The 21,043-nt window shown below is 62.5% G+C and overlaps 1 protein-coding gene across 4 annotated transcripts; it reads right to left on the reverse strand.

Annotated features, from left to right (window-relative positions):
• Nucleotides 1-1,122: 1,122 nt before the first annotated feature.
• TNFAIP2 (TNF alpha induced protein 2) lies at nucleotides 1,123-14,217 on the reverse strand. Of its 4 annotated transcripts, none has more exons than XM_032839568.1 (12): nucleotides 14,195-14,217; nucleotides 10,135-10,495; nucleotides 9,171-9,813; nucleotides 7,121-7,235; nucleotides 6,836-6,958; nucleotides 6,622-6,722; nucleotides 5,867-5,965; nucleotides 5,215-5,338; nucleotides 4,244-4,366; nucleotides 3,848-4,003; nucleotides 3,568-3,689; nucleotides 1,123-2,207 (listed from the first exon to the last, which is right to left on the reverse strand). In XM_032839568.1, exons 2-12 carry the CDS (start codon nucleotides 10,478-10,480, stop codon nucleotides 2,066-2,068), a joined length of 2,094 nt encoding a protein of 697 aa, XP_032695459.1. In that variant the 5' UTR covers nucleotides 10,481-10,495; nucleotides 14,195-14,217; the 3' UTR covers nucleotides 1,123-2,065. The 4 variants fall into 4 exon arrangements, with proteins under 4 accessions (XP_032695459.1, XP_032695456.1, XP_032695457.1 ...); XM_032839565.1 differs by lacking the exon at nucleotides 14,195-14,217 and adding an exon at nucleotides 13,313-13,383; XM_032839566.1 differs by lacking the exon at nucleotides 14,195-14,217 and adding an exon at nucleotides 12,393-12,519.
• Between the last annotated feature and the right edge of the window lie 6,826 nt (nucleotides 14,218-21,043).

Here is a 21,043-nt window from a genome sequence, read left to right on the forward strand (position 1 = left end):
CCAGTTCCCCTCTGTCCTTGCTCCCCACTGCCAGGCTGCTCCAGCCCCTCCCCCCCCCACTGGAAGTGGCTGAAAGGGCCCCCTAGAACCTCAGACGCCACCTGTGGCTCCCCTGGGGCCCCTCCCTCAGCCGTGTGGAATGGAGGGGATCGGGTCCTTAGGGACTCGGCCCTTCTCCAAATCCTGGACCAGGTGAACTAGTGTGCAGGTGAGCTGGGCCGTCTCTGGAGACAGACTGTGCGGCTCCTCCGACCACAGCTGCAGCTTTGTGAGGTCAGTTCCAGAAATATAAGGGTAGGTTCCCACTGGGTCCTGTGAGTGGGCTTGAAATGACTGTCTGAGGTCCACCCCCCTCCCCCCTCCTCCTCAGAAGGCATGTAGGGGAGACCAAAGGGGCTTATGGTCCCCTGTTTACAGGTAAGGAAACTGAGGCACAGAAGAGGGAAATGACTGGCCGTGCCCCATAGGCAGAGCCGGCCCCCCAAAGCTCAAGGGGGAGGAGGCACCATAGGCTGGACTCACAGGGGGTCTGACACAGAGCCTGGCAGACAGGATTTCCCAGGCCCAGGAGGCTGAGAAAGTCACCGCTGTCCCTTCCTGCTCCCCAAATAAATCACTCCAAGCCACTTTGGAAATCAGTTTTATATTAAGGTATAAAAACTCAGACCCTGTCCTGAGTACATATGTACAAAAGCAGTACTATCAAAAATAATATTAACAACATCAACCACACGAATTCCTACAAATGTACAAAGGCCCTGTGCACCATTTACATGGGCCAGTTCCTGGCCACAGTACCTGGAAAGGAGGGGGGCGGGGACAAGCCCAAGGGCACTTGCTCCAGACCCCATCTCAGCATGCTCAGGGGCACACGGCTGAGACCCGCCGTAAGGCTCAGGGGGCCTCGTGGGTCGGTAGGTCTAGGCGCATTCCTGGAGCCACGTTTTCCGGGGTGGGCTAAGGCACCATTGGGGGTAGGGGGAGGCCAGGGGCAAATCATGCCCCCCCCCCAAGCCCATGCCCTAGCACCTGCCACCTGTGATTACATCAGGGTCTGTGGCAAAGTGCCTGAGGTTACAGGTGGGGTAAGGCTGCTAATCAGCTAACCCTAAAATAGGGGCAAAGGTCAACAAAAGGGTCCTTAAAAGTGGGAGAGGGTGCAGGAGTGGAGGTCTGAGGTCCGCAGTGTGAAAAGACTTGACTGGCTGCTGCTGGCTTTGAAGATGGAGGGAGCCACGGGCCAGGGAATAGACAGCCTCTAAAAATCGGGAGAAGCAAGGAAATTCCCCCCAGAACCTTCCAGAAGGAACCAGCCCTGCTGACACCTTGGCTTTAGCCTATGAGACCTGCGTCGGACTTCTGACCTCCAGGCTGAAAGCTAAGTTTTGGTTTCAACCACGACGTTTGTGGAAATGTGCTCCAGCAGCAAGAGGACACTGACCCAGAGGCCAGGGGGTCAGAGGTCAAGTCAGCCCTGCCCAGACCGCAGGCTGACTTCCAGGTAGAGGCCCCACGGAGGGCCCCTGTCCGGGCCTATCCCTGCTTGGAAGACCCAGGATGTCCAGGGTCCAGATAAGAGTTCATTGTTTTCTTCTTTCTAGCTCTGCCTTCGCTTCCGCGGACACACTGAGCCCCACTCACTATCCTGGGCCAGAGGAGGTGGGATGGGCAAGCCTAGCGCTTGGCAGCTGGGAAGGTGCTCAGGCCCAGCCATGAGGAGGACAGTTACGACAGACTGTGGAGGGGCCCCCTGGATGGGAGGTAACCCGGGATCTCTGGGCCACTCTCCCTCCTGGCTCCCCGCTTTAGTACACACACGATCAATCGTCATTTACAAGGAGTTTCTCGGGGATGAACTCATGGCCTCCCTACGATGGCGCCCCTGCCCGCACGGGCCTATCCAGTCCAGCTGCCCAGGGGCTCACGCCTTAGCCAAGGCTGGGCAGAAGCAGCAGCAGGAGGCACGAAGCCTGTTGAGGGGCCGTGAAGTGGGGTGGTCGCCCACCAAGGGGGTGGTGTCCGATGCTCGCTGGGGGCTCCCAAGTAGGCCAGGCCGCAGGGAAAGCTAACCGACCTTTATAAGTGAAAATAGGGGCTTGGAGGACTGGTGCGCCCCCATGCTGACGTCCAGGATGCTTCGGATGCTCTTGACGTCGCCGCTTGACAAGTTGCCCTTGATGGACAAGATGGCACTCAGGTGGCCTTTGCTGGTGAGGAGAGCATCCGTCAGTCCAGTCTCGTCCCCAACACCCCTACTCACACCTCTTCCCAGCTCCCAGACTCCTCGCCCAAGCCACAAGGGCCCTGCAGCCAAGGCCCTGTCCACGAGGGTGTCGTAGTCTCCTTTCCCCACTGTGCTCCAGCAGCCCCGGACACCTGTCCTTCCCTAGAGGGCACCAAACACCTGCCTGCCTCAGGTCTTTGCACTGGCTGTTCCCCCGAAATGTTCTTCCCCATGCTCCGGCGATGAGCAGCTCCTTCTCACACCTTGGGCCTCAGTGAAAGTGTCACTGCCCCCAGGATTTCCCATCTCTGAAGTCAGCACCTCCTGCCCTCACAACCTTGCTTAAATAATCTTTACAGCTCATACTATTTCTTTCCCTGGTTACTCATTATTATTAAAGCTCATTAGGCCGTAAGCTACACAAGGGAGGACTGAGACCTGGTCTGTCTTATACTTCATTGTATCCCAATACCTACAACAGAGCCCAGCACTTAGCGGGAAAGTACTTAGTAACTGGTAGGATGGGTGGGTGGGTGGGTGGATGGAGGATGGGGGGGTAGTTGCATGAGTGGATGGAGGGATGAGTGGGAAGATGGACAGACGGATGTTTGGGTAGAAGGTGGGAGCAGGTGGATGGATAGATCCATGGATGGGGAGATGAGCAGACGGGTGTCTTTACGGGTAGACGGATGAACAGGTGAGTACGTAGAAAGCCGATAGGCGGGTGGATGCATGGAGGGGATCAAAAAGAGGCTAGACTAGGCCGGACTGGGATAGGCACTCCAACTCAAAACTGCTCGAACTTTCCCCACCACATCAGAGGACTCATCCTAGACAGAGTCACCCTAGCTCACTGGATCGTAGGTTGGGGGGTAAGCCTCCACTCTGATCACCCCCAGGCTGACTCCAGGTGTGGACCCCAGCTTAGCAAGGCTTCCAGCAGGTCCCTAGTGTCTCTGCTCTCGATTTCCCCTCTAAGGGGCAGTATCAGATCAGGCTAAAGGCATGGACTGTGGGGCCAGTGGACCTGGCTTTGGCATCTTGGCTTTACCCCTGGCTAGCTATGTCGCCGCAGACACCTTCCTGAAGCTTTCCAGGCCTCATCTGCAGGGTGGGAAAGAAAAGCATCCCCTTCATAAGGCTGGAGTGAGCTTCCAGTGAATGAGCCACTGTAAACGTCTTAGCACAGTGTCCAGCGCTCGGCCAGCCCTCCACCAGGGTTAACGGCTGGGACTGGAATCAGCCCTAGCAACCCCGCGGCCCCGAGGCCAGTTCCCCCAGGCTCCGGCCAGCACTAGCAGGGCCTTGCGGATGGCCCCGTCTTGCAGTGCCCTGGCTCTCACCTGAAGTCGGGGTACCAGGTAGCATAAGTGGCCACCTCAATCTTGATGGCACTGGGGTCCTGCAGGCGGATGATCTCGGCGAGCTTGGGGAGGGCGTGATGCAGCCAGGTCGCCGAGGAGCCCTGCGAGCATAGGTCTGGTTGGAGGCGGGCCGCGCCTTCCGGGAGGGGCCCCCCCCCCCGAGGGCCCAGAGACGCTCAGGTCAGAACTGCTCCAGTGGGCGGGGGTAAGGGGGGGCCCCTGCAGGACTTGGGGGAGGGGCAGGCAGGAGCCTACGCACGTTCTGGGCGCAGAAGCGCTGGATGGCGTCGCCGTTGGCCAGGATGTGCCCGGCCAGCTGCTGCTGCTGCTCCACCGTCTTGAGGACCAGGCTCCTCTTGCTGAGGCGGGTGATGTACTCCTTCACCAGGTGCAGGTGCACAACTTCCACGAGCTCCTGGAAGGGTGAGCGGGCAGGGCCGTGTGAGCCGCCGCTGGCGGGGAGCTCACCCCCTTCCCTCTGAGCCCCGAAGCTGGGAGTCCAGGGAGGGGCAGAGGCATATGTGCGCTCGTATGTGAGCGTGCGTGTGCTTGCAGGTGTGCCTGGCACCTGTGTTAGGGTGCGTGTCCAGACTGTCCCCCATCCCTCTATCCCCCTCCCCCGCCAGGCCCAACCCCCAGCCCAGCACCACCTCACCTCCCGGAAACAGTCGAGCAGCTCCGAGAACTCCGGCAGCCTGTCAGCCACGGTGGAGAGGATTTCCTCCAGGGTCTGCTCTGGGGCCGCCCAGCGGGTCTGCGTGAACTTCTTGAACAGAGGCTGTGACGGGAGAGAGGCAGGATGTCTGGTCACACCCCACAGACACACGCACGGCGACACACATACAGCCTGGTGCAGGGGCAAGGGGGATCCCGAGGACTCGGGACCCTGAGGCACCGGGGCAGAACTCGGGCCCTGTTCCCAGACCGGAAGCGGAGACAGGGCCCCTGCACCCATCTCTAAGGTCAACCAGCTGCTGCTCTGGGGCCGGGAGGCCATCTGCCAGCCTTGAGGCCTTTTCCATTGCCTCCCTCTGAAATAAATAAATTCCTGCATAAATAAGGACTTGTGCTTGGCTGGGCCTGTGAGGACCTGTGCCAAGTCATCAGGGGTCACCGCCCGGCCTTCACGCCCGGTTGGTTACTCACAGCCTTCCACCTTGGGCAGTAGGGACAGGGCAGGCTCCCGTGGAAAGCGGGCAGGGAGCTCCTACTTCTTCCCTCCAGGGACTGCTGCCTCCCTCTCCGCTAAGGGAGCCAAGGGGTTTCTGTGGACTATTTGGCCCATGGCAGACGGGGCAGCGGCTCCCACAGGCTCTGTGCATCCCCGCTGGAAGGGAGTCATGGCGATGGGGATGGGACGCAGACAGGTCTAGGGACAGCTGGAGAGGGCGTGCACAGGCCTGGGCTGAGTCTCTGCGCGGGAGGGGCATGAAGCCTCCTCTGAGGGTTCCCAGCCCAAGGCGCCCCTGTGAGGCCAAGCCCAGGCTGAAGGGGTGGGGACAAGGTCAAACCTCTCAGTGGCCCCCATCACCTGGGCCTGTATCTGCCACCTCTCCCTTCCCCGTCTCTCCCTGCGTCTCCCCACCCACGCTAAGCGCGGCAGGCTCCCTGCGGAGGCTCCAGTACCTTCAGGTCCCCGAACAGGCGCTGGAGCAGGGCGTCAAAGCCTCGACTCTTCAGCTCACTCAGGGGATCCAGCAGGTGGCCCGGGAGGTCCTGTGGGTTCTGCCACTTCTGCTCCATGGATGTCCTGAAAAGACGCAGATGGGGCAGAGAGATCACACCGGCCCTGTCCAGACCAGAGTCTCCCGCGCAGAGAGCCCACTGGCCCTAAGCAAATCTTCCTAACCCGTCTCCCCACTGTAGAACCCTCGGTGACTCCCCATTCCCTATGGAAGCAAGTTCGGACCATCCCATCCCTGCTCCGGGGCAGCACTCGGGCTTCCCACCCCCAGGAACACCTGCCACCACCTGCTCTTAATTCCCATTTGCCTAACGGACACAGCCTCCGCATCCATTTCCTAGGGGCCCTAAAAGGAACAAATAAGGCATAGAGCCTTTGCGTGAATGCCTGACCCAGCAGCACCTGAAAAATGTTTGCTGCCGCCCCTACAGACCTTACAGACCCAATTCCTCACAGCCAGGTGCTTCGTAATCCCACGTCTTTGCTTAGGCTGTGCCTCCCCTCCCCCTCCCAGCCATCCTCTTCCTCCAAGCGACTGGCAGGCCCAGGGAGTCCTGCTCCCACAAACCCCTCCTAGCACCCTTACCCCCTTACCGGAGGGACAGACAGTTGTTGATGTTGGCGATGACATTGCCCCTATAATTTCTCAGCTGTCTGCATCTCTCCAGAAAGTCATCAAAGGCTCGCTGGTAGCTGGTGAAACCGGAAGGGGCACATGCAAGGGCCAGCACAAACACTGGGACAATAGCAGCCTTGGACCTGCCTCTTAGCCCCGCCCCGCCCCCCCAGGCCTAGAGAGTGCGTTTCCGGTTGGCAGGCTCCCGGCAGCCCAGGGAGGGGATGCCAGCCCCTAAGCATCCTGTAACTGGCTTGGCAGGCCAAGGTCAGAGGAGCCGAGGACCCTGAGGAGTTCCTGCTGCCCCTACTCCTCCCCTCAGATCCTTCTACAGCTGGAAGCCAGGAAGGGTGTAGGGGAGTCAATGGGTAGATGCCGGAGACCCTGGAGGCGGGGAGAGAGGCAGCCTAGAGAAACAGGAGGGCTGGAGCCCTGGAGCACCACCAGAAGGGAGGCCAGGGCCTCAGTCCCCTGGGAGGCATCGTCTTTGCAGCTGTGGGCTTCCTGCTGGGTGGCAGGATCACCTGAGACTCTCAGGGCTCAGTGGAAGGTTTGGGGAGGATGGAAGGACTCCTGCTCCTAGTGATAGACACTCCAGAGGCAGGAAGGGGACACTGATGTAGCTTGGATACCCACGCGGGATGTGAGGGAGCACAGGTAGCTCTGAGAGAAGTGGCCACAGGGACCACCTCCCAGCCCCCCACCCCCGCAGGCACCCGCAGGCAACACCCACCTCCTCAGGAACGCAGCCAGCTCCAGCAGCAGCATGTGCTTTATCTGCATGCCCAGGTCCAGGGTGATGCTCTCGGCCTTTGCCTGGCCCTGGGAGATGATCTGCAGGGGTGAGGGGTGAGCTGAGACCAGGGGAGGGGAGGGCGCTGCAACAAGGCGGGGGCGGCACTCAGAGCGGACGCACGCAGACACACACACAGGGCGGGCCGTAGCACCTGGATGATGTCGATGGCCAGCTCGCTGTGGCAGTGGCCGTCCAGCCTCTGGGGAGCCACGTCCTGGGCCCAGCGCTGGGACTCCAGCTGCAGGGCGCGGGCCATCAGCTCCCTCACACTGGCCTGGGGGCGGGAGAGGAGGGTCAGGGCAGCGCAGAGCCCAGTGGCCCGGCCCACACCAGAGTCGCTGTCAAGCTCCTGGCTGGCGTCCCGCCCGACTCCGAGCCTCCCTGAGCGTCCTTCCTAGCCCGCCCTGGCCCCGGCCCTAGTGCAGCACGGACTCACCACCTCGTTGGACAAGAACGTGGCCTCCAGCAGCCGGATCTGCCGCGGGGGCAGAAGGCTCCCCAGCCGGACTCTCTGCAGCTCTCCTGCCAGCTTAGGGCTGTTGATGATGTCACTGAGGGTACAGGGGGGCTGGCGTGAGGAAGACTGCCCCCACCCAGCATCGCGGCTCATCCAGGAGCCGGCCTCCTCGGCCCCCGTCTCTGTCGGCCCCAGAACTTGATGGCCTTCCGCCCCTCCCTGCTTCTCTGTCTCGGCGGATGGGGTCCAGATCTGCTCAGCTGGATTCCAGTCAGAAGCCTTGGGATCTCCATGCCTGCCAGGACCCTCTCATTCCCGGCCATCCCCTCCTACTGAAGCAGATCGGCCTTAAGCCACGCTGCCCAATGCCAAAAGCACCGCCATCTCTCTCCTGGCCGCTGTGGGGACCCACTCTCCAGCCCCGGCAGTACTCCCTTCGCCCAGCAGACCTGACCGCCTTTGGAGTCCAGCCCCCTCCCTGCCACAAGGCCTCTAACTCCCACAGACAAGACTGGCCGCTGGATCTCCACCCTGTCCCTACCCCATTCCCTCACTGCACTCCAGGCCCCCTGGCCTCGGGTGTCCTGCCTGCCCTGCACCAGCACACCCTGGCTGGCCCTGCTGCCCCCCGAGGGTGGGTAGGAAGGGCTGCCCCACCCCAGCTACTGCGTTCTTGTAGCGCATGTGTGGGATCCGGGAGCCCCAGGGACGGCCCAGCCCTCCCTGGCACTTCCTCGGGGTCCTTTGTCTGCCTGGACACTCAAGAAGGGGCCTCTCGCCCTTCTCCCAGCCTGGCTGTGGTGGGGACCCTTTCCTCCCTGTATTCTGGACACTCTGGCCACACAGGGCTCCACGGCAACCCGTGGGACTCCCTCTCTCCAGGACTCTGCCCTGCTGGCCTCAGTTTCCTGCTGTGCCGACCCCAGTGGGCCCCAGGCCCAAAGGCCTGAGGTCACTGGGACAGGAAGACTGAGGTGCAAATACCCAGTATTTCCTGGTGAGTCAGGATAAGCAAAGAAAAACTGGCTCCCGACTGGCCTTTCTAGCCCGCAGCCCCTGCCCTCCGCCAGTTTCCCTGTGCCCTGCTGACTCACCCAACAGCCCCGCGGCGCCCTCCCTCTGGCCCCTTGCTGGAGGCTGAGCCACCAACAGCATCCTGTGAGACCACTGGCCACCCAGATGTGTCTCTGAGGCCCTTAGAGGCTGCTCACAGTCTGTACCTCCAGGCTTCCTGCAGACTTTACCCTGGGGGCTGGAGTTGGCCCGCACAGGAACCCCCAGCCTCCCGTGTCCTGGGCATTTCCACCCAGCACCGCACTCCTCACGGAGCATGGACAAATGACAGATGTGCTCAGGACCCCAGGGGGGTCCGGGTGAATCAGAGGGCGCCTGAGGCACTCTGTCGGCAGAGCCAGCCTCCCACCCAAGGAGCCCTGGGCCTCGAACCCAGTTCTGCGGTGGGCTCACCAGGTGACCCTGCACAAGGGCCACAGGGCCCTGCTCTGCCCCTCTTCTGTGCGGCCTGGGAGCACCGGGACAGCCTGCCGGCTAGACAGCCGCGCACTCTGCACAACTCCCAGGTGTCTGCGCTCAGCCCCGGGCGCTGCAGGATGACTCCTCGGGTTGGGAACACCATCCTCCCTCCATCGACTTCCAGGCCTTCCTTCTCCCCTCCCCTGCCCGCCTCTCTTCCTTCCGGCAGCAGAATTCGGTTCCTCTTCCTCCTGCACCGCCTCGGGGATGGCTTCCTCCACGATGGCACCAACGTGAGGTCAGGGCCCCTGCTGGAGGCTCTCAGCCACCGCCACCGCCCTTCCTGCTCTGGATGGTGCCCTGCCTCGCCCCCTCCTCACACTGGGAGCTCAGGAAGAAGGACGAAGTCCCTGCCGCGCGTGCCTCAGTTTCCCTCACTGTGGAATGCGGCTGAGGGTCCCCAGCGCAAAGCTCCCCGAGCACCGGCCCCGCTCCCCCCACCCCCGAGTCTCCGGGGCCCGAGGCAGAGCCCCCGCCCGAGCCTCCCCGCACTCACTTGGGGTAGAGGTTCTGCACCCAGACCAGCAGCATGTAGGTGTCGCGCTCGCACAGCTCGAACTGCGCCATGGCCGCCAGCTGCGCCGCGAAGTGCTCGTGGTAGCTCTCGGCGTAGGCGGCCACCACGTCCACGTCGGCGGGGAACAGCGGCTTCAGCCGCTCCACCACAGCCTCCAGGTCCTCCTTCATGGTGCGGCCCATGTGCAGGAAGACGCGCTCGGCCTCCGACCGGCCCTCGGCGCCCGCCGCCGGCCTCGCGCACAGGCGCTCCTCGGCCGCCTGCGCCACCCCGCGCCGCCACAGCTGCAGCCAACGCCGCGGCCGCGCGCTCACCAGCGCCGACGCCCCCGGCCCCGCCGCCTCCGCCTCCGCCGCCCGGCGGTCCTCGCGCTCCTGCTCGGCCAGCACGGCCAGGGCCTGGCGCAGCCGCTCGGGCGCCACGTCCAGCGGCCGCCGCAGCAGCCCAAGCACCTGGTCCCGCAGCAGCGCGTACAGCGCCTCCACCTTGCTCTGGCGCCGCACCAGCTCCTCCGCGCTCTCGCCGCCCCGCGCCGCCGCCGCCTGCAGCTCCCGCTCCAGCGCCAGCAGCGGCCCCGCCGCCTCCAGCCGCCCGCGCTCCAGCGCCGCCTTGAGCTCCTCCACTGCGGCCGAGACAGCACGCTCAGCGCCGCCCGCCCGCCCGCCCGACGGCGCCCCCCGCCTCCCCCGACCCGGGACAGGGGAAGGGGTGCGCCCCGAGAGCCCCGCCGGTGCCCCGGACCCGGACCCGGACCCGGCCGGCCCCAGGACTGGGAGGCGCAGGGGAAAGCCAGGAGGGAGACGCGGCCCAGCCCATCGCTGCCGGCCTCCCTGCGTCCAGGGTGGGGGGCCCTTCACTCGGATGAGCCCGAGCCCTGCCCAGCACCCCCCGACCTCGCCAGCTCTGATCCCCGATTCCTACCCTGCCCAGGGTCCCAGCATACCTGTGGGCAGCGGGCGGCTGGACTCAGGCTGGGACTCGGGCTCGCCCTCCGGCTGCGCTGAGCTGGGCGGACCCTTCTTCCGCCCTTTAGTGAAGACGCTGAACATGTTGGCCAGGCCTTTGGGCCTCTTCTTCTTCTGCTTTGTCAACTGGTCCTTGTTGCTCTCTGGGGCTGCCTTGGCCTCCAGGGGCGGGACCAGGTCTTCAGAAGAGGCCTCTGACATGGAGGTCTCGGACTCCCCCTCGGATGTGGAGGGCAACTTCTGGGAGCTTCTGGGAAAGTCAAGAACCCCTGGCACCGTTTGCTGGCCTGGAAGGCCTTGGAAGAAAGTCATCATCTTCAGCATCCCCCTGGCTGGGGCCTGCAGATTGGCAAGGGGAGGGGAATGAGAGCGCCGCCGCAGCAGACAGGTGCACACACAGCAGCTCCCAGGCCCGAGGACACAGCTGCAGCGGCCGCCACGAGCGGCACCATCTCATCTTGCCATGCGACCATCAGGGTCAGGCTACCTCCTGGACCACAGGGGCACCTACAGTTCAGCTTCCTCCTTGGACACCAGTGTCTCAGCACCCACAAGTCCAATACCCCCCAGCACCTCCCCAAATCACCAGAAGCAGGGAAGAATCTGGAGATGCCAAGACTCCCAGACAGAGGGGGCCGTCACTTCATTTTGGCACAAACTTCCTCAGCAGCCCACCCCCTGGGCAAAGAGAAAGGACTGGACAGCATGAGTTCCATCCTGCTTCCCAGGAGGCCCTGGGAGAGGTGGCAGAGCACAGGCTGCCGTTCTACTCCCCAGAGCAAGAATCGCGGTCCAGAAAGGTCGAGACACCAGGGGCTGCTTCATCCTCCCCGCCCCAGCCTCCATCTTGCCTGCTTCTTCTCTTCTCTATGTGGAGCCGCAGAGGGATGCTTTGAGCAGAAACAGGGCTGCTCCTGGGGGTGACCACAAGGGGAGCAGAGCCCGACCCCCTCCCTTGGCCTTGGGGCTCAGGTCTAGAACTCATAGTGCCCTCCCAAACTTCAAGGGCTAGGAAAGGACCCTGAAGACTTTCACATGTCAGCAGGGACAAGGGGCCCAATGAGACACCCAGCTGCCTTAGGATCCCCAGTAACTCGGGCCAGGAACCAGGCTTCCGGGCTCCCATTTCACCCTGGCTGCTCCCAAACGGGGTGACATCATCGTCACAAAGGCTTCCACTTTCCGTGCCGTCCCTGGTGCCCATCCCATCTCTTCCGCATTCCCTTCAGGGAGGGCATTGCAATCCTCATTGCCCAAAACTGATCCGGGGAAATGTCCCTACAGCTGACAGATCAGGCTTGTAACTCGGATCATCCAGTGCTGGGTCCCCCACCTCCATGTCCCTGCCCCCCACCTGCAGGCCACTTTCGGAGACGTAGGGCCCCCTCATGTCCAGCAGCACCCTCCCCAGCACCATGGCCATTACCAAAGCAAGGCCAGCACCAGTGGAGGGAAACATGGCTGAGCCCAGGAGAGGGGAGCAAGGCAGGGCTGGGAGTGGGGAGCAGATAGGGTCGGGCTTCCCTGATGACTGGGGCGATCCAGGACCACAGCGCCTGCCCCCTGCCCTCCCAAGAGTAAATACAATGAGTTGTGACCCGTGCAACACGATGACTTCGAGTCACCCCTGCCACAGCCCTGCAAGGCAAGTGGGGTGACCCCTCATCCAGGAGAAACTGAGGCAGGGAAGGGGGCTGGGGGCGCTTGCCCCAAGCACATAGCAGGTATGGATTAGGCCTGTCAGACTCTTCCCACAGCCCCTACTACGTCCCTCCCAGCCCAGCTACTCCAAGCCTCATCACAACCCCGGACGCTGGCCAGAGCTACCTTGGAGCGGGGGCAGGAAGCCCAAGTTTCTCCCAAAGGGCTTCACCAAGTGCCCTCAGCCAAGTCCAACGCCACTGGACTGCGGGCGCCCCTCCTGTGCCATCGGGGCTGAGAGTTCCACTCCAGGGTCAAGCGAGGGGTGCCCCAGAGAGCCCCAGAGAGCCCCAGAGCCAAGGTGCAAGCAAGGCCACTAGGCTCTCCTGCCCTGCCCATCCGCTGGTCTGCTCCTTTCCCTATGCCACGCACCCGCAGGAGCTGGTCGGGCCAGCTGACTGCCCAGACCCCCACTTTGCTGTCCAGCGAGGGTGAGGGAAAGGGCGTCTGTGACGCACCAGCCTCACCTCTGCCCACACACACCCCCCTCCAGCCACGAGCATGCGCACGCGCTGGGCTCTGTTTGACCTCACACCTGGCTCCTGCAGGTCCCCACATAACATGGCTGCCTCCTTGCCTCTCTGGTACAAAATCCTCCTCACCCTTCTGGGTCCTGCAACGGCACCCTTGACTCCATCCCAGGCCTTGATTTTCAGAGGCAGCTGGTGCAGTGGAAAGAGAAGCAGCAGGGGAGTCATCTAGACCACTCCCTAGCGTGTGGACACCACCACCCTACCACCGTCTGTGAAATGGGCACAAAGACCCCCACCCCACAGTGCTGCTGACAGGAAGTGGCAAAACCCCACAGCGCCGTGCTGGCCCCTCGCCAGCCTTCGTGAGGGTGCCTGTCCCGTTCCCTGTGTCCATCAAGCCAGCCTCAGCACTGGGGTAGAGAAGAGGGCAGGAAAGGCGTTCCTTCCAGCCCGGGCTCTAGGCTGGGCACACTGACACAAGGGCCCTGCCTGGTCATAGCATGTGACCACAGCCTGTGGCCTCGTGGTGGCACCCTCTCCTGACCTCCCAGCTTCTCCTCAGGCACCGCACACCCCGCTTTGCTCCTTCCCGGGGTCAGGGATCCCGCAGTGAGGACACCCAGACACCGGCAGCAAAGCAGCTTGACCTGCCGGCCCCACACCCCCGGGCCAGTCCTCTGCAAAAGGGGCAGGGACCCCTGCACCTTCCTCCACACCCCCCTCCTCGCCCTTTGCAGTCCCAAACCAGGGGCCCCTGCACCCTGGCTTGCCGCGGCGGCCTCAGTTTCCCTAGAAGTGGGGCTGCCGGAGGCCTGCGGCCCTGGGGCGCTCTGCGCCCCCTCTTTCCCTCCCAGCCCCGGTCGGGCCGTGCCCGCCGCTCCATCGGGGTAGCCGGCCCGGAGCCCGGAGCCCGGGGTGGAGGTGGGCGGGCAGCCGCGCGGGGCGGCAGGGGACCGACGCGGTGCGGGCGGAGGTCACTTACTGTGTCCGGGCCTGGCCGCCGCTGTCCCCGCGGAGCCTGGCGCCGCCTGAAATAGTCACAGACTCCGCCCCCTGCCCCCCGCCTCCGCCTCCCCCCCCCCCCCCCGCCCCCGCTCGCCCCGCTCGCCCCGCCCGCGGCGGCCGCGGAAAACCCGCGGGCGGAGGCCAAGGCCGAGCGCGACCCTGCGCGCCCGAGCCCGGAGTCGCGCGCGCCCCTCGAGGGAGCGGGGCTGTCACGCCTTCCCAGCGGCCCGGGCGGTCTGTGGGCGCGGGGAACCGCACCCCGCGCGGCCCGGGCTCGGCCTGGCGCGGGCCCATTGTCCGACGGCGGCCGCCCATTGGCAGGCCGGGGCCGCGCGCTCGGGACCCCCTCCCCTCGTCACAGAGCGGCGCCCAGCCCCGCACGACGACGGTCGCCCCGCCGGGTCCCCGGGACCCCCCGCCCCCGCCCTGGCGCCTTGGGCCGCGCGAGGACTGCCGCGTCGGGGCAGAGCCTTCCCACCCAGGCGGCGGGGAAGGGACCCCGCTGGAGCAGGCGCCTAAGGGGAAGGGGTCCGGGACAGCTCTTGACAAAGGGCACGTCCCCGGGGTGCCCGGCATTCGCTGTCTTGTTTGACAGGGGAACAGAGCTCAGAAAGGCAAGCGACCTGCAGCTCCCGCGGCGTCACACACCCGCCAGACTCCCACGGGACCACTTTCCCTTTCTGGGCCTGCGGTTGGGCCAGGACAGGCTTCGGGACGCACCGGGTCCGGTCCCCGACAGCTCAGGCCTGCTCTCAGGCAGTGCGGCCTTGTCCTTCCTCCACGTGGCCGTTTCTCGGGGTCTGCCGTCGGTGGGGCATGGGGGGCTGTTGCTGGTGAAGAGCGACCATTAGGGACTCACCTCTCTTTCTCATTTTAGGAATTCCTGCTCTCTGGAAAGAACCATGTCGTTCAGGAATTTCCCAGCTGGGCACCAGCTTCCCTTTTCCTTCATTGCTAGAACCCCTGCCCCTCCCATGTTTTGTTTGCCCCACCCTTGGTGTCGCCCTTCCGTGGACTCCCTGCTCCCCCAGCAGCTGGGCACAGATCTCTGGGCCCTGGGAGTGGGCGGTGGGGAGGAGGAGCTGGAGGTGCCCCTTGGGACTGAGAACATCCTTTTCCTCCTTGGGAATGGAAGTCAAGTGCTAGGTTTGGGCTTGCCAGTAATCCTGTCCCTGGGGGTCCTTGTGGGGAGGGGGATGCCAGAAAGTGGCCCACACTCTTCCCTTGAGTCCCTGGGGGAGGGGGTCGAGGGCTGACAGAGTTCACATGATCCCTCAGAGCCACAGTGCCTCAGGGCTGGGAGGGTCACTCCATTTGCTCCCAGTGAACAGATGGGGAGATAAAAGGCCAGGTCCCCAAATTCATCCAGCGACATAGGGCCAGGGCCGATGAGGATGGAAAGCAGAGCTCCTGGCTCATTGCCTCTGTGGCTGCCTCCTGTGGCCTTCTTGTGCAATCCCCACACTTTCCGGCCAGGCCTCCTCTCCTCACCCCAAACAGATTGGGAAATTGCTGGGGAATCTGAAGCTTTCTGAGTCATAGGGTGGGGGCACGGGGTGTGGTTGTCAGGCCTGAAGATCCCACCATCCCCTCAGAGCCCAGGATCCTGATCAGGGGAGGCAGGAAGGACATTTCCCAGGGTGGGGCCTGGGCGGCCGACCTTGTCCCCGGATGCCCAGGCTGCCTGAGCTCCCTCTCCATGGCTTCACCCTGAGCAGCAGCCAGGAGTCGGGAAAAGTTGCCTTCTCCTTTGTGCTTGCACCGGTCCCTTTCCCTTTCCGTGAGTTAAGATAGGAGGGTTGGGGGTCCCCCATATGGAGGCCCCAACACAAGGGAAATCCTCTGAAAACAGGGCTGCATAGGGCCAAGGGATGATAGGCAGCGGGACAGGCGCTACCCTTACCCCCTTGTGATAGATGAGGAAGCCGTCTTCAAGGGGCCAGACACTTCCAGAGGGAGCCAAACCAGCCAAGAATTCCATCCCCAGCAGGAAATGAGCATCAGATGCGCTCGGCTGGCTCGGGAGTGTTCCTGGCCAGCTGCTGTCCCATTTGCCATCTCCCCAGGGGATGGGCAGGGGAGACCAGGCCAGCTCCACCTGGGAGAGAGGACAGCGGTGGAAGCCAGAAGCGGACTGGCAGCAGACCTCCCCAGTCCAGCCTAGAAGTCAAGTGTGCGGCACTGGGAGCAGCAGCCAGCTCCTCACTGTGAACTCGGGGCCTCAGAAGCCCAGGACCGTGGGCAGACCTCCCTGCCCTCTGCTCAGACATGACAGCGGACCGTTTTTTTCAACTGTGATAAAACACACAGAACCAAATCTACCATATTGACCTTTTTAAGTGTACAGTTCAGGGACATGTACATTATCAACCAACACCCATCTCCGGAACATTCCTCACTTCGCAAGAATGAGGCTCTGAAATTATTAACCCTATTCCCCCTATCCTACTTCCCCCCACCCCTGGAGATCACTGTCCTACTTTCTCTCTATAAACGTGACTATTCTAAGCAGCTGATAGAAGTGGTACCCTAAGAGTGTTAGTCCGTTTGTAACTGGCTTATTTCACTCAGCGTGATGCCCTCAAGGTCCAGCCGCATTATAGCAGGTGTCAGATTTTCCTTCCTTTCTACAGTTGAATAATATTTCACTGTTATCGGTCCGTGGTCTCTGGGGTTGCTGCCCCCTCTTGGCTATTGCAAATAACACTGCCTTGAACACGGGTGAGCGAATACGGAACCGCCTGCTTTCAATTCTGTGGGTAGACAAGTGACTCTCCTTGAACTTGGTGCCACCCTCTGTTCTAAATGCTTGGCGTGCATTAACTGATTTCATCAGACCATCTTAGGAAATGGGTACTCCTTAATTATCCCCTTTTCACAGATGAGAAAAACTGAGGCACAGATAGGTTCCAACATGGGCTGGTCGGCGTGGAGCTCAGCATGCCACCAGGAAGCCCTGTGCTCTACTGCTTCTCCCCCAGTGTTGATCAACGTCTGAAATGCAGCTTGACTTAAGTCGGACAAAAGTAAAGACTGCCAGAGCAGAGAGCTTAGATGCAAACACGGGGGGGGCGCGTTGCCCTCTACTTCTTTTTCGTCTTTGGGAAAAAAAAAAAAACAACCCTCATCTCTCTGGTCAATGACTTGTTCAGTCAATAACTTGAGTCTTCACCTTCAACCTGTGGGGCAGCAGGTGGGGTTAACTCCATCCTGGCAGCCCAGCCAGGTTGGGCCACAGACCAATAGAGGGCAGTGTGTGTGTCACTAGTGGTCCTCCCTCTCCTCCGTCTCAGGCCTGCCTGAGAGCCCTGCTGGAGAGAAGCTCCCTGGAAGAGGTGGACGCTGCCGGCAGGAGGGTGAAGTTTGGTGCAGACATCAGCAGGTACAAAGGCCCAGGAGCACATTGCATGGGAATGAAGGGGCTGGGGGTCACTGGGCCAGCATCCCTTGGTCACAAGGCAGTGTTGACCTTGGGGAGGGCTCCCCAGGACTGGGAAATGAGGGCATTCCAGGATATATCAAAGCCCTCCCCCAGGGCTAGGCCCACTTCCCTCTGAGAGATGACTTGCACTTCCCATGGCCCCAACCTGGGCCTGCTTCTTCCTTTATTTCCCAGGCCGACCATCATCTGACCAGGGATCCCTCCTAGGCCCTCTTGTTTCCAGGGATGCCCCACTCACCAGCTGCACTGGGCAGAGCCATTGTACCCCCTGGTTACAGATGAGGAAACTGAGTCTCAGAGTGGGAAGTGGATGCAAAGTTCAAGGCCTTGGGGCTGTGGTCCTTGCTGCCACCCGGCCTTCTCCAAAAGGGGAAGTCGACAGCTCCAGGATATTTGAAACCACACCGGACCTCTGCCGGGGTCTGCTGACCTTCCCAGGGACCACGGGATGGCCAGGACAGCTGACCAGGAACCGTCTCACAGGGCAGCGCCGCCCAGAAGGGCGATCCCACACCAAGTGTTTACCAACAGATCGTGCCCCTCCCTTCCCGTGAAGCTTCTCCCCTTCCCCCCAGGAGGAAGCGGGGCTTGTGGAGAAACTGAGGCGAGGGTAAGTGGCTTTGCCAAGAGTCCCAGGACCCTGGCCCACCACCAGCCAGGCACCCTCCCAAGGCCAAGTTCAGTTTCCACCTCTTCAGGCCTGGGGCTGCCCTGGGGCCTTTCTCTCAGGCCCTTGACTTCCAGGAAAACAACCAAGAGGTGCCTTGCTCCCCATCAGGCCCCACCCAGTGACAGAGGCACCTCACGAGGCAGGAGCTCCCGGGGAACCCAAGCATTGCAGGGCCAGGAGGGAAACCAGGCTGTCCCCAAACCCCTCAGGGCCTGGGTGTTGGGCACTCCCCCTTCGATAAGACAGAGGGGACCCCTCGCTGCTCTGGGCTTCTGGACTTTGGAGAGGGAAGGCATAATGGTGGGGGCTGAGGTGTGAAGACCCCCTGGCCCTGGGGAGCTCCATCACCCACACCTGTGTTCATTTAGACATGGGGTCCATCCCCCAGGCCTCAGCTTTCCTTCCTGGAGATGGGTGTGACACAGGCTTGGGAGGTTGCCAGGAAAGGGTTATGGGAGACGGGGTCGCGTACATAACAATAATGTCCCTCTTGGGGGCTTGGCCCTCAGCCAGCACCACATTTACATTTTCTCATGGATGCTCTCCATCTTACACCTGCAGAGACAGCCCAGAGAGGCAGAGTCACTTGCCCAAAGTCACACAGCCAGGAAGGTGCCGAGCTGGAGTCCCAGCCCAGAGGGGTCTGGATCTAGAAGCAGATTCTTAACCCTGGCACCAAGTCCACGGAGAGGGTAGAAAGTGTAAATCAGTGAGCTCAGCCAGGCACACACCACGGGTACCCCAGAAATGGCAGGTGCCCCAGAAACGGCAGGACTTCTCATGACATTCCTCTTTTACAAGACCTCGAGATCCCCTTCTTTGAGGATTCCATCCGTGTGAAAGCATTGGGTTCTTCGTTTGTTTTTGCGGGGCTCAAGAAGGACGCCACACTCCCCCGACCCCCCACCTCCAGCAAAAGCAGGTGCTTGCTTCACCAGCACCCGCCTCTTCATTATTCATGGATGAGGAGCCCCAGTCGCTTCTGGGGAAGGACGCCGAGGGACGGAAACAAAGAGACATCTCCTCTTAGAACCTTTTTGTACTTCTCGAATTCTGAGCTGTGTGATGGTGTCGCTATCCGAAACACGCGTTAAACACTGAAAACATCTAACAAGTAAGTTTTGAAGGCCACTAAGAGGTGGGAGGTGTGGACACAGGAAGGGAATCCCTGCAAGGATGACAAGCCTTTGCAGTGACTAGTCCAGGCCCCACGGGTCCCAGGAGAGGAGCGGACCCGGGTCTGGGTTAGACTTGTCCAGGTTCATCCCCGCCAACCATTTCACCAGAGGAGGGGGCCCAGGGAGGCTGGGCCGAGACCCTGGCAGCACTCACCATTGGGCCCTCCTGGCCCCTGGCACATCTCCCCTGCAGGGAGGGCCTGCACCGCCACTGGGCGTGGGGGATGAGGGGGGCCGGGACTGATCCCCCCAGACCTGGGATGCTGTGGGGCTGGACCTCGACAGCGGCATCCTTGTCTCACCAGCCCCCGCACAGGCCCGCTGCCCAGCCCTCCACGTGGACCGGCTGGAGAAGGGCAGACACGGAGCTGGGAGAGGGGCCTCTCTGGCCTGCTGAGTTCCCAAAGGGACCTGGTGGTAGCAAAGGAAGGAAGTGACGATGGGGGTGGGGGGTGACCCTGGGAACGCTGCAGCCTCCTCCCCTCCCCTCCCCGGCAGTGGTGAGGGCCTGCAGGACTGCATCCTGGCCATGCGGATGCTGACCCCATGAGTTGTGGGGTCAGGAAGGAAGGGGCTGGAGTTGCCAGGCACGCAGGGAAGAGGGAGAGACCTTTCAGGCACGGGGATGACACGCTGATGATGCTGGCGGCATGCTCTGGGTGCCAGGACCCGTGGACACTCTCATCTACCCCCGCCCCCCAGGGAGGGCAAGGCCAAGACCTGAGCACACCTCTGCCTGGTGTGGCCTTGTGGCTGGTACAGCACAGCACTCTCAAGGGGAGCTGGGCCCAAGCATCCGGGGACCAGCAGGGAGAGGTACCCACAGAAGGCACCAGTCCCAGGCTGAGTTGGGGCTAGGTTCCCAGGTGACACTCAGGTCCCCTCCCGATACCCCAGGATTGTCTTTGGGCTGGCAGAAGGACCAGCAGGCCGTGGCTCATGGTGTCTTTGGACCTGAGGTCTCTGCCCTGGGCAGGATGGCCCTCTGTGCTCTCTCACTGCCCTCCCCAGGCTGGGCTGGAGTCCCAGAAACTGCTCCAAGGGGGCCTTGTTTTCCCCACAGGCCTGAGGCCAGAGACCAGAAGCAACCCCCCAGTCATTGAAAAAGCCCTAGGAAGGGTGGGCATTGAAGGAAGCCAAGCTGAGCTGGCGAGGAGAGACGGGGGAGCCACACAGGAGAATGAGGGTAGCCAGGCAGAGACCAGACCAGGGATCAGATGGCAGGGCCCAGGACCCCCGCTCTGGGGGCAAAAAGTATGTCCTGCTCCATAGGGGAACACAGACACTGGGCACGGCCCCTCTGCCCCCAGGCACACCGCAGGCTCACACACACACCCAGGCTTCTGTAGCAGCCAGACAACCTAGCCCACGAGTCCGGAAGCTGCCCTCTGACGGCCTCTGATGGGGCCCTCCCCCATGCTTGGCCTGGACAACAGGATGGCCAAGGAAATACGCTACACTCTCGGCAAGGCCTCCTGGGACGTGGTGGGCAGGGAGAATGGGAGGGTCTGGGGCAGAATGATCAATGGCCAGAGTCTGGCTCCCTTGGTCTGGCCCACCTCTGGGCCCCAGCCTTCCTGACCACCCGCCTCAGGGCCACTGTCTGGCTTCCGGCTCATCCCCGCTTAGCCCCGGGAAGCCAGCCCCTGTGTCCAGACCCTGCTAGGCCCACAGGAACATGCACGAGGCCCACACACCCGCCTGGGCATGAAGGTTCCGGCCAGGAAAACTTGACTTCCTATCTCCAGGCCCAGACACGCTCAGGAAGGGGGCCTGGGTCTCGGCCCAAAGCCTTTCCCCTGCGGCAGGAAGCTCCTGTCAGAGAATGGCTCCTCCGCTTCTGTTCCCAGCCTCCTCTGGGCGCCTTCCCCGCTCACCCACCCCACCACCTCAGGCTTCACTACCTCTCAGAGCCCCCCACTGCCGCACAGCCGCCCACTCAGCCTCTGTTTGTAGCCCGGGGCTGGCTTCTAATTCAGCCTCCCCAGCCTGGGGGCACAGACGGCCTCCTCTCACGTTGTGGGAAACAGAGGCACAGGGAGGTGCCTCTGGGTGCCACAGAGAGGTGTCCCATGGCTGGGACTGAACCCCCTTCTCCCCAGCTCTGGAGCCTGTCTTGGAAACCCAACCCTGGGACCCTCAGCCTCCGGCCAAGGGGCTCGGGCAAGGCCAGGCCTGTTAGGGATGGGGTCAGGGCCAACTGTGGGAGGAGGCTTCCACGAGGAGACTGGGGCTCCAACATGGGGTACGGGCTCCCTAGGGAGAACCAGGCTGGGGTCTGATCCAGGCCTCCTACCCCACCCAGGCAGTGCCCCTCCGACACACCCCTTCTCCCTGGCTACCCCCCCTTCTCCTCAAGCTACCTATGCTGGGGCCTGCTGTGCAGCAACCTCTACCCTCTGTGTGCCTCAGTTTCCC

The sequence above is a fragment of the Lontra canadensis genome, unplaced genomic scaffold, assembly GCF_010015895.1.
Source record: "Lontra canadensis isolate GAN:19392208 unplaced genomic scaffold, GSC_riverotter_1.0 scaffold108, whole genome shotgun sequence".
Taxonomy (NCBI): Eukaryota; Metazoa; Chordata; class Mammalia; order Carnivora; family Mustelidae; genus Lontra; species Lontra canadensis.

Bases quoted from the DNA above. Each gene is read 5' to 3' on its own strand.
- TNFAIP2 (XM_032839568.1), bottom strand. From the start codon at position 10,480: ATGCTGAAGATGATGACTTTCTTCCAAGGCCTTCCAGGCCAGCAAACG. The intron at 7,236-9,170 runs GTGAGTGCGGGG...CTGTACCCTCAG, and splicing joins GTGCAGAACCTCTACCCCAA to TGACATCATCAACAGCCCTA. The intron at 2,208-3,567 runs GTGAGAGCCAGG...TCTCCTCACCAG, and splicing joins ACCTGGTACCCCGACTTCAG to CAAAGGCCACCTGAGTGCCA.